This window comes from Mirounga angustirostris, unplaced genomic scaffold (assembly GCF_029215605.1).
Source record: "Mirounga angustirostris isolate CCGP_5_RB_7025 unplaced genomic scaffold, mMirAng1.0.hap1 SCAF_5, whole genome shotgun sequence".
Classification (NCBI taxonomy): domain Eukaryota; kingdom Metazoa; phylum Chordata; class Mammalia; order Carnivora; family Phocidae; genus Mirounga; species Mirounga angustirostris.
This window is the reverse complement of record NW_026991713.1, coordinates 3,966,089-3,978,651: the sequence shown is the minus strand read 5'-3', so window position 1 is coordinate 3,978,651 and position 12,563 is coordinate 3,966,089. Positions and strand designations below refer to the sequence as shown.

The window sequence follows — 12,563 nt, the reverse complement described above, 5'->3', positions numbered from 1 at the left end:
CCAGAGTGAGGAAGCTGGTACTCTGGAAGCTTTAAGACAAGTGTCCGGGAGGAGCTTTAGAACTTAGTGTCCCCACCACAACCAGCTGTGGCCTTTAAGTCATCTGGAGGGATAGTTATTTCCAGTCACTGTGGAATATATTTGCACATTATAAATGTCTCCTGGAGGTTGTACGCAGAGTTCCTCCTGTAACAAGATCATCGAGCGTTCCGGGTCTGCACTCTGCTCGTAGCTCACCTGTTACTGTGGTAGAAACGGAAGCCGACAGCACGAATGGGAACTGCCACCCCCTTCCCTGCTTGCTTTGATGCAGGACGACCCAGCGTCTGCAGGCCCACCCACCCTTGATGGCTGACTTTCTGGGACTTGGCGAGGAGCAGGGGGAGAGATGGAGAGGTGAGCCAGGACGGCCACGGGTGACCCATGGAGCAGACCATCCCCAGGTGACATCTGGGTCAAGGACAGTGACGACAGATGCTCGGCGCCTAGTGTACGCAGCAGGAGAAACCTCCTTGACTCTTTGGTACCTGCTGTGTCTCGTCTAAAGTCTGCCAGAATCCCCACACTGTTTTTAATGTAGCCGTGGTGGCTTAGAAGTATCTCTGACCCTCAGATATGCTGTAGTAACGTAGGACATCGTTAGTGCTAGGCCAACGCTGGTCTTGGTCATTTAGATGAGACTACTTATTTTTTCTACTCCAAATATTAATTTCATTTTGAACTGTTCATTAGCTACTTCCCAAGTTACTTTGCAGAGGTGGTCATTCTCACTAGTATCTCCAAGCTTATTTTATCCTTTGGGATTTCTTTGAAGAGACGGGGACCTTATTTCAAGTGTCATAAAACCTAGCATTCCTTTAACTGGCGGCATAGGCAAAGCTTCGAAGCTTGCATTCAGACTGAGCCAGAGGCAGAACCGGCCACCCCTCCCGCAGAGGTCTCTCCTCGCCTGTGTGCTCACTGACGAGTGCTTGGGAGCTGTGTGGCATTGTTGTTCCGAGGGAGGGTGCTGGAGCCCACACCCCACCCTGACTTGGCCACTTCGGTTGTGTGACCGCGGACAGGCCCGAGCCTCCTGTATCTTGTGTTCTCATCAGTAAAATGGGGGTGATAGTACGCACCTATTGCATAGCGTGTTTGTAGAGGATCGAGTGCTTTCTCTGAGTGCCTGGAATGGTCCCTGACATGTTCTGGGCGTGGGAAGGCTGCCGCCACTCTCTTACTATCACCTCTAGACTGTTGTATGCAGATAAACTGACGCTCTTTCTGTGAGAGACTCTGGGATGAGATCCTGGCAAAGCCTTGCGTACATTGAAGGCAACAATAATGTCCCTGAAGAGAAGTTCATTTGAGGCAGCTTGTGAGCCGACGAGTCCTTTATCCCAGAGAGCCCAGCGTGCTTGACAACCATCCTCTTGCCTGGTAGACGGGGCCTTGAGCTCCCAGGCTGTCTCTGCTGCGCTCCCTCTGGCTTCTGCTCACACCATGTCGGTCCTCAGGGCCCCGCGATCCCCAGGGGCAGCACGCCCTCTCCTGCCGTGGTCTCCACGGTGAGGCCCAGCCAGCTCAGCGCCGGCCGGGGCCAGCTCGCCCCTGCAGCCCCAAGGCTGACTTTGTGAATAGTGCTGGGCATCTGCATGCACTTACTCAGTAACGTCTCACGTACGGTCCAGATGCTGCGGAAGAACTTCCAGGTAGAGAGAAGGCAGGCACCAAGGGGCCTTCGTCCAGCAAATAGCTGAACAGTGTCTCCTCTGTGTGCCAGGAGGTCCAGTGACGAGGACAGCAGTCCCAGCCCACAGGTGCGCATGTTCTGTAGAAGGACTCAGATTTACCCGGTGACAGCAGCCTGAGAAGGGGCACCGAGAGGGAGGGTCACGGAGGGGAGGGACACGAGGGGCACTGGGGGAATTGTTGAGCGTCTGGGACATGCCAGCCGTGTTCTGGCCTGGCCAAGCACACGGCACGCTGGCGTCTCAGAAGCGACATTGGAGGGCTGCCCCGAATACAAATGGAACCACTTCATGGCCCCAGAAGCCTCTCGTGTGGTTTAAGTTAGAAGTGGTATTGGTTGTTTCTGATCCCAAAACCTGTGTGTGACATGGACACCAGACTCTGACTCTTCATACCACACTATGCTTTCAAGTGGCTAGGGAGACGAGTTCAAAATACGTAATGTACGAAATTAGTTTCAGGGCCGGAGGATCCTCGACCACCAAAACCCCGTGGATGTGAGATACCTGCCGCGCGGCCCTCGCTCGGCCACAGAAGCTTTTGGAGTGGGGAGTGCGTGTGGTGACGGAGGGCAGGGTATCATCTTCCCGTCACTCCCCCGCCAGACGGACAGGCTGGCTGGTCACGGTGACAGCGACATCTACTTGGCTCATCTTGGGTGCTTGGGCTTTAGACATCTGGGATTTGTCAGGGGCCCGGAGTAAGCACGCACGTGTGGCTACTGCTGAGGACGCGGGGCCGTGTGGGGTAGAGACGCGTTCCGGGCTGGGAGGAAGCCTGTGAGGGGGTCACCGTCGGATCTCCCCCGGAAAGCTCCACTTATGGAAAGTAAATTGTGCGTACCAAGCGCAGAGAATGTGCCCTTTGTTTCAGAAGCACTAGGAGAGTGCCGAGTTGGGTGAGGCCGGGAGAGAAAACGTCTTTGGTTGACACTTGCGTGGACACAGTTCGTTCTCCTGGGCCTTGTGGCACTTGCTTTGATGTCCCAGTTCCCTAGGGATGTGGAGGCCAGCAGGCACTCTCTGCTCTCAGAGACGGTGTTTCTGGGATGACTTTTCCCTCTGAGAAGACGAGCTGCTAACCCCAAGTACTATGTTGTGTTCTTCAGCTGGGGACCTGTAATCTACAGAGCTGGCGATTTGTAGATTCCCCCACCCTCTTCTGTTAGCCTTGTTGTTTTTACCACTCTCAGGACTCATAATTAGCCAGTAAGTGGCAAATAAGAGAGGACGCATCCATCCATGTGTAAATGCTGTTAAGACCTGACACACCGCAGAGCCCAGGGCAGCACGTATCGGCACGACGCTGAGACACTTGACCCACAGATGTTCCCTCGTATTAAAATACAAAAGTGTGGGGGGAAATTAGAAACCAGATAGACCAACAATTTGGAGAAGGAAGAGGGAGCCAGATGGGTGGTTTGTGGTGATTATTGGGCACACTCTGGTTTCCAGTAGGGAGACCCCAGATAGAAGCCGCACAAGAAAGACTCCTGCTTTAATTTTCCGACAGAGAAGAGTATGTAGTTAGCTGAATGACATAATGAGAGTGAAGAGCGGAAGGTAATTATGGTAGACGAAGGTGGAAGTGAGGTGAAGTATGTCGGCATTTGGAGGTGGAGGCAGCCCGTGCAGAAGAAGCGAGGGCTGCTTTGGGGAAGAATGGCGGTGGTGTTTTCCAGGTCTGTCCCTCCACAAGGACCTCTCCTGCCCAACCGCCTCCTCTGCCCAGTGTTGCAGCTAAGCTGCCATCCCTCCTGCGTCCGTAGCTCAGCACCTTCCTACTCTCCCAACGCCCCTGGGCTGTCTGAGCTCTTTCTCTTTTACCACCTCCACTTGGAAGTCCTCCCGGGTTTGCACAACTCCTCCTCCTCCAGCACAAGGCTCAGGGGAGCCCGGGGGTCCCTGGGCAGCAGTTTGGGAAGTGCCATGGTTTCCCTCAGAAAGCACATACTTGGAGGGCAGGGCTGAGGTCGGTCAGGACTCCAGGAATGCCGCCCCCACCCCGAACACGCCACCCCTGCCACGGGGGCAGTTTCTCGGACTTGAGTGGCTGGGACGAAGGCAGAAGTAGGTCATTGCAGCAGGAGGAGAAGTCACCCGTTCGGTGCCGCGTCCCATGCTTGTTCTTTGGCTGACAGACTTGGCACATGTAGAAGTATTTTGGTTTTTAGCAATGTGAAGCATTTCCCGAACCATTTTAAACTAAACTCCTTTCTTGCACTCTGAAAAATTCTGCAGTTGTACCAATTCTGTGAAGATACTAGTTTAGATATGGAAGTTATTTAAAACCATCCTCATCTTTAGCAAAGATTATCACTGGTTTTTGTAAAGGCCTGCTAAAGTAGGCTGGCCTCGCTGAGCATCCTCTTCTCAGACCAGCCTCGTAAAAGGTTTCTTCATACTCTCTGCCCTGTTTAATAGTCTACTTTGTTAGGAAGTACGTAAATCCCTTGCCATAAATGGATTTGTTGCCTACAAATAATTTTAAAGAATATATCCTGGAAGCAAAAATTAAATGTAGATACTGAAATATAGTACGTCTACTGGTTATATCCAGAGTATAGATTATATTAGATACACATGTATACATCGTACATGTGTAGACTTAAAGCATTATACATACATATGGCAAACGTAGTATGTATACACACATACCAGCGAAACCTTTTAATATATGTAAATTGTTTTAAATAATACAAGTTTTTCAGTGCCAGGACTTTTAAAAGCTCATTTATAAAATTCAACAAATACTGACTAATGCTTTCCATGTTCTAGGCCGGAGGTTGACCAGCCTTTTCTGTAAAGGCTTAAATTTTGTGTTTTTGGCTTTGCCAGCCATACTGTCTCTGCCCCCAGCTCAGCTGTCAGAGCAAGAAAGCAGCCGTAGTTGGTACATAAATGAACGGGCATGGCCGCGTGCCAGCAAAACTTCATGTATTATGGGTACTGAAGTTTGAGTTTCAAATAATTTTCACGTGTCACACGGTAGTAGTAGTCTTTTGATTTTTTTTTTTCCCCAAGCATTTAAAGATACAAAAACTAAACTTGTGTCCACAAAAAACACAGGCCCTGATTTGCTGATCCCCGTTCTCAGCAGTCTTCCAGCTAGAGAGCTACAGCGGTGACCCGAACAGAGTCCCTGTCCCCACCGGGCCCTGTGTTCCCGTACAGCGCAGGACTTTGTAAGTGCCACGGGTCCGGTAGCTGACAGGTGTTGCCTTTCTTAGAGGAGTCTTCCTCATCGGACAGTTCCAGCTTTAGTGTTTGCACTCACCTGACCTGAAAGTGAATTTGGGGGGAAGCCTGGGTGGCTCAGTCGGTTAACTGCCTTCGGCTAAGGTCATGATCTTGGGGTCCTGGGATCGAGCCCCACGTTGGGCTCCCTGCTCAGTGGGGAGCCTGCTTCTCCCTCTCCCTCTGCCCCTCCCCCCTCCCCGGCTTGTGCTCTCTCTCGCTCTCTCTCTCAAATGATCTATAAAGTGAATTTGACACATAAATGTGCTAACGAGTAACATCCTCGCTGTGAGGTATTTTTTCTAGATCGTGTCGTCTGCCGGCCCCCGTTTTTGTGCCCCGCGAACGCCGCCTCGTCTCACTTGTGCCAGGCCACCGGGTTCGGTGCTGGGCCTGCGTCGTTCTGAAGCGAGGGCCGAGGCTGCGGGCCCTGGAGCGGCCTTCACCTTCCCAGGCACAGCAGTACTGAGCTGTTCGTCTCCACTGTCCTCTTTGCCTGTTTCCAGACACCAGAGTGCTCTGCCGAGGAGCCGGCCGGCCCTGTGGCGTCCCCGCTCCAGAGTGCTGATGACAGGGCTCTTTCAAGGTAGTTTGTAGCCCACAGGCTCACGCCTTGTGTGTATGGTAGCTATGGAAACTTCAGAAGCCGTCTCTCCAAAGCTAAGCACACAATAAAGCACTTCACGTGTTGGTAGGATTAGACTTTAGAAGATGTTTAATGTTCTCCCCCACTCTTTCTTTCCGTCTGTCTCTTTAGAGAGGGAACAAGAGGGCAATGTGAATATTAACTGGGACTCGCTTTAATCTCCCTAGTGACACTCGGGGCTGGCGCGGGGCTGCCCGGGGCTCTGGGCTTTCACAGCCGCTAACAAGGACAGCCATGCATATTCATGAGCCAGGCTCGTGCGTGAGACCCCGTTTGTAAGGGCTGTGTTTCAGTGTTTCTCTTTTCAAACCAAGTTTTATGAAAGAAACACCACTGAATTTGGTTTTTTAATTATTATTAAGCCAGAGACCCTAGTCGGTAATGCAAAAATGTTCTCACTGGAAATGGGGACAAAGTCGAGCTTGTCTGTGTGGCACTTAATTTATAGCCAGACAACACAGCCCTGAGTGTGGGAGCTCACTGGAGGTGGAGACGCAGAGCACGCCTTTTGTATTTGCCCAGAAAAAGTGTGTGGCGGAACGCCGTGTTCCGACTCCACGAAATCCTCCTCTTTTAAAGAGGAAGTACTACCATTTCCCTTATATAAGAATGTGAAACATGCATTTAAGGGAAGAGGGTGGGGGGCTTGCCGTCCAGTTATTTCTCATCTTCAGGGTGTGCACAGGGCTGGCTCCAGTGTGTGGCCGTGCTTCTCCCAACCCCTCCACTCCCTCCGCACACTCCCTCCGGCCCTGTGAACGCCAGTTTTGGAAAAAGACAAAAATGCCTTTTCTGCTTTGGGCTTTACTGCGTCTTCTGTTAGGTTGTCCATTTGGTGGCTGTGCCGGGCATCCGTCCCTCGAGAAGTCCACAGCTGTTGCGTTTTGTTCCTGGCGTGGTGCTGGCCACCTGTCGGGAACCTTCACCGCTCCCGTTCTCCCCTGTGCTCCTCTCTCCCTGGATGTAAACTGGGCGGCGTGTCGGGGTTTAGTTTCCAAGTGCGTTGAGGGTGAAGTGCCGCAGAGCTCCCGTGGCAGGATTTTCACAAAATGCGCCCATTGCCTTGGCACGATGAGCGTGATTGAGATCTGCCCTCTCATCTGCCCACACGGTGGGAATTCTCCTGGGGTCTGTTGACATGGGCCCTTTGTGGACACGGTGCACGCAGCTTTCTTGCCTGGCTTGCATTTATACGGGTTTCCTTTCATCTCATCCCTCCACCCTGCCAAGCCCTGAGTCAGGAAACCACCCCGAGAACAAGCAGGAAAAGCAGAGCTCGTGAGGCTCACTGCGGTGTCACCACGGCCCCACCCACGGGCTGAGTGGGACATAGCGCTGCCGGGGTCAGACGTCCAGCGGACCTCGCCCGGCGCCGTTCGCGGGGTGTTCAGGCGGACACACAGACACAGTCAGCGCTCCTGTAGCGTCCACAGCCCGCTTGGTGTCAGGGGCCAGACTGGCTGCTGGGGGTGCACAGATGGACTCGGGGCGGCTCCCGCCCTCACGAGGCTCACAGACAGGTGAGTACGGCGCAGCAGGCTGGGCCAAGGGCTGCTAGAGAGCGCGCGGCAGACCCGCGCTGGGCGCACCTGACCCACACCGTCCGGAGGCAGGGCCCGGCGTGGCGACGTGGCTGGAGCCCAGATGCGAAGGGCGCCTGGCAGGAGAGGTACGCAGCGGCCCTTGGCAGGGGTCTTGTTTGCCCTGTAACAGTTTGATCAGTGCAGCTCTGGAAGGTGGCTCACTCTCCAGAGACACCCTGCCTTTCGTCTGGCAGCACCAAGCTGACGCCGGATTCCTCCATTACTGGGCCCCCCCCACCCCCCCTCCCGTTTCCAGGAGCTCTCATGGGCCATAGAGGGGAGTTTCGGGTTTCCTGCTTTCAGTCACATTTCAGTGAATTACCAGGAAGCTTTGGAAAGAAGTGCTTTGCTCCTGTCGTTAGCATTCAGGAATTCTACACGTGAGCTAAAATTCTTCAGTCTTCTGTCTTTTCTTGCCTACATTTACCCTTCAGTTGTTTGCTCCTTCAGTCAGATGTCCAGACACCGCCTCCCCCTTTTCGTACAGAGCGAGGAAATGCATTTGTAGAGTGATGTCATTCTGGATGAGAAATCACTTGCAGCATACGATTCACGGTTCAGAAATTCACTAACACGTTAGAAGTGTTTGTCATCTAGGATCCTCACTTTTATTCTCTATACTGGCGTAGAGTGGGGCTTCGGTGATTGTGGAAAAGGGGGAGAAAGTCACAATTAGGCTTTGTGCATTTGAGCATTTGTAGGGATTCTATCTCCAGAAAGAAAATACAGCCCTTATAAAGGTACTGGGCTTTATCATCGAAGGATGACGGGTAAATGGCAGAAGGACATTCTCCCACCAAATTATAGAATCAGCATCAGCTGGGCATCAACCGTTCCTATTCTGTGCCATCTGGAACAGGTTGGTCATTTATACTCACAAGTGGTTTTGATGGTAAACCTCCAGAGACCAGTGGGTCATTCACTCAGCAAACATCTGCTCATCCTCTTCTTGGGGCCCATGGCCCCAGCCGGCAGGGGCCGGGAGAGGCCGGGAAAGGCAGGGCCAGCGTGGACCGTCTGTGATCAGGGGCCATGAGGAGCTCGAAGGCCTTGTCAGGATTGTGAACCAGCGTGGGTGTGTCGGAGGGACTGGGATGGAGTAACCTTTTAAAACCCCAGAAGATCTGTCCTGAACGTAAAACGGCCATGTTTACTGCATCTCACTTGGCTGACTTCAGTGGACAGGCTCATTTTTTACTACCTTGCTCTGAGGTTACTGAACTAGGGAAGCAGTTTGATTCACATTCTTTCTCAGACTCTACAAGAAAGAGCCACAGGCTTTATGCATATTGCAGCCTTTCTCTGTGGCCTCCTGCGTCCAGCTGAGGGAGCTAGAAAGGTCTCAGCGCTGGCCTCCCCGCTGTGCTGGGAGCTAGGACAGGGTCAGAAGCGTTGACCCTTCAGGCTGAAGAGGCTGTTACGTTCTGGGGACACAGATGCCCCCATTCTGACATCAGAAATGCCTGCACCAGAAACACCCTGCAGTTGGGGGGAAAGAGCTTGTTTTTCTTGCCAAATTCCATCCGATTGTGGGCAGGGAGGCCTTGCTTTATTGGAGAAAGCATTTACTCCCCCCTAGGTGTTTCGTTATTCCCTCCGGACTAACAGAAGGTGCCGGGCCCACTGTTCCGGGCATTGCCTACACGTCCCTGGATCCATGGGTTGGTACCCCTGGCAGTTTCTCTACGGTCTTTTCTAGAACAACATAGAGCAGCAGTTTAATGCTTTCCTGAGATTTACACAGTTCTTGGTCACTGAATAAAAGACCTCAGTAAATAATACAGCGATTCTGTCTTCTGTCTGCTGTGAAGGATGCTATGCTGAACGTGCAGAATGGGGGTGGGGGCACAGCAAGGCCAGAGGACGAGATGCTTTCTTGAGAGCACAAGTATGCAAACTAAGGACAGCAAATCCTTCAAAGGCTTTCTAGCTCCATCTTTAAAATGCGGCCGAATGAGGGAAATTCCATGATGACTCCTAGGAGACAGTTCTTATTTATAACTGAGCTGGCTTTAAACAAGATGAGTCTCTTGTCTGCTTCTAACTTGGGCATCTTTGTGACTAACGCTGTTGTGCTCTTATTCTTTCTCTGGTGGCTCAATAACATGGTTATCTAAGTGTGTGTGTGTGTGTGTGTGCACGCGCGTGTGCGTGCGATCATAGAGTTCAGATGTTTCCCTGCTCATTCGTTCATCAAATCTTGATTAAGTACCTCCATGTGCTGGACATCACACACGTACACACATGTGGGACATACATGTACAATGCATGTGTTGCAGCTTTCTCGTTACTTCCCTCTTTGGATGCATATTCATATAGAACATGCTCTGTGAGAACTTGTTCGCTGATGCTGTGTTCCTGCCCTCCCTTTCCAATAACGCTCATGTGAACTCCCGAAACGGGGAAGTACATTGGCAGATTCCTTCACTCGGCCTCCAGTTCTGACCCAGTGGGTGGTGTACGCCATCCGCAACCTTACCGAAGACAATAGTCAGAACCAAGATCTGATTGCGAAGATGGAGGAACAGGGACTGGCGGACGCATCCCTACTTAAAAAGATGGGCTTTGAAGTTGAGAAGAGGGGTGACAAGCTGATTCTGAAACCTACTAGTGACCCACCTCCGCTGGTGAGTGTGCCAGAGCAAGCCCCTCTGGGTCCAGCCTCCCCGTTCCCTCGGCCTGTGACAGGGTTCCTTCCTGAGAACATGGCTGGGCGCACTTTGCCTTCTAAAATGGCCAAGAAAGCCCGAAATTTAATTGCCAATAATTTTGGGTTTTTTGTTCAGGCTTTATGCTGCCATTGTCTTAAAAGTTCAAACTCATTTTAGGGGAGAAATATAAAAGTCGTATCAGAATTTTTACATGGTCTGAAGTTTCTAGATTTTCTAGTGGAGAGATGGCTAATGTTGGCTACTATGAAAAGAGCAGGAAGCTCCCTATATAATAATAGTGAGTGTTTCAGGTTTCTCTCTCAGCTCTTGACCAAAATTCTCTTGTGTTTTTCCCCCCCTTGGATGACTCTTATAAATAGATCTGTTACATCTGCCATTTTGTTTCTTTTTCCTTAGTGAATGAACTCTCCATCGAAATATCTGAATTTTTGGAATCTGTTTCCTGGATTTTCGTCTTCTGCAGTATGTGAAATTGCAAGTGTTTGAAGATTTATTAAGTGCAAATTCAGGAACACATGAATCCTTTAGATAATAGAGTTTAATGTGGATAAGCTCAAAAGTGAAAGTACATGAGTATTCTGTTGTTTCTTTGCTTTAGAAACTGTCTGGTTTGCCTTTGTCCCCATGGATACAGTGTGCATTTAAGTAATATATTGTACTTACTGTGGCAACAGATAATAAATTCTTCTCCTCGAGGGTGCATCCCTTATTTGGCAAAGACTGGAGCATTTGATTGGATTCCATTTGTTCCTTCAGATGGCAAATCAGCCTGATTCCTTTTCTTCTCTGCTTGTTGGGTTTTCTGCACTCTGCCAGGCAGTTGAAGTAGTTTCTCACTGTGATTAATTCTAGCAATCTCTTTTCACCCTTTCTGCCTTTCCAAAACATTGACAAGACTCATTTCCAGCTAATTAATTCGAGAGATGCTGAAGAATAGAGAAGCTCCATCTTCATTTTAGGGACTGGGCTGTGCTGTCACTGAGCCCGCCCTTTGGAACGTTGTCGTTGCAGGGAGTGAGCGGAGCGGGGAGAGCTTGCAGGCCATTAACTCTTCTCTTTCCAAATCACCTGGGAAGAGACCTCCCGGACCATTGTGCTCCCAGGGGGATGCCTGCCTCTGACCCACTTTTCGTACCTCTGTGAAGGGGGCTCTGTGCACAGGACCACAGGGTTAAAGAGCGTCCGTGTCTTGTTCACTTTCAAAGGCACGGTCTCCCAAAGCACGCCACCCCAGTTCTGGCCACGGCTCCACTTTCCGGAATTGCAAAAGTAGCTTTGGGGAGCGAGAGCAAATTTGACCTGTATCTTTCTATTTCCATCTTTCTCTCTCTCTCTCTCTCTCCCTATATATATATACATATATTAGAGCTGGAGCATTAAAACGAGCACTGAAATTTCAGATCATTGATGTAACCAAAAAAGCTCTAGAAGGGAGGTCATGTATGAACATTCCTGAACAGCCAGTTATTAAAAGCTATCTAGAGATTTTGCACAGTTCTTGTTGCATCTTCCAAAATAAAAACAACAAAGATTCAGCCAGAAGTGTTACAGAAATACTGATTGTTCCAGAGTAAAGTGCTTTTAAGTTTTTTTGGTAGCCATACTTAAATTGCTTTTGTAAAAACAGCTTAAGCATATTCAGAATGAAATGAAAGTTGTCCCCCTTGCTAATGTACTCTGTATCTCCGAAGAAACTCAGCTTCTAGAATTGTGGTAATCTGTGAATAACATTTTTTTTCTCTCTCATTTATGACATTCCATCAGTAAAGAAGCCTTTGCAAAATTTAAAATGCACAAAGAAGTCGTTCTTTCCTGGGACACAAGGAGTTAACATCCTGTCCTCTAAATAGAGGGCCCGCCAAAGGAAAAAAAAACAGTGGGAGTCCCTTTTTCCTTTTAACAAGTTTGCAATAGACACTTCTTTTTCTTCTTCTCTCAATGGATGTATGCACACCAGTGGAATCAAACAAACATGTCGGTATAAGCCATATAATAACAAACACAAATAAACAAAAGGGAGCCTTGTGTGGGAACACAGAACGGGGTAATGGCTGTGTGTTTTCTAACTAGGAAATGTGGGGCTTGCATAGTGAAAACAGGCTGACAGCTGCATTGTGGCTGCTTGGACGCCCTGGATGGCTAATCCTCCAGCACAACCAACAGCTTCCCTGTCCTCCCTCCACCACTTGGCCATTCTGAGAGCCTCGTTCTACATGCTTGCTGCAGAGGATTAAATCACCATCTCAATCAGGCATTTAGAAGAAGAAGAAAGGCAGGCAGGCTAGCCTTACAGCATTTGTAAAGGGACAGAATGGTCGCAGCAAGTTTTGTGACCATATTATCTTCCAAGAGCAAACTAACAAAGCTGTTCGATTTTTTAGCCTGTTCCGTTATCAAAGAAAGTGGGGGAAGGCTTTTCTGCTTGATACTGAGTCCAAGTATTTGCAGAGTGATTTTGTTTAATGCGTTAACAATGCATGTTAATGTTTCAAAACTACTTGCACGATTTTAGTAATATGCTATTATAATTTGTCCGTATTTTTTATATATGTATATGTCCACATGAATGCACCTCGTAGGGTTGTTTGTGAGGTTTTTTTAGAAGCTAATATTAAGATACGTTTTTGTTCAGTAACTTCTGAATCTAGCCACAGAGCTTGGAAACTACTAAAAATGCCCATTTTGCAAAATG

General features: G+C 49.7%; 1 protein-coding gene across 1 annotated transcript in view; it reads left to right on the top strand.

Moving 5' to 3' along the window:
* Positions 1 to 10,589, top strand: part of ATXN10 (ataxin 10) — a 158,236-nt gene extending 147,647 nt beyond the window's left edge. The window contains exons 11-12 of the mRNA XM_045872342.2: positions 9,639 to 9,826; positions 10,268 to 10,589. Of these exons, the coding sequence (XP_045728298.1) occupies positions 9,639 to 9,826; positions 10,268 to 10,270 (191 nt within the window). The 3' untranslated portion in view covers positions 10,271 to 10,589. The remainder of the gene's footprint in view (positions 1 to 9,638; positions 9,827 to 10,267) is intronic.
* The last annotated feature ends 1,974 nt before the right edge of the window (positions 10,590 to 12,563 follow it).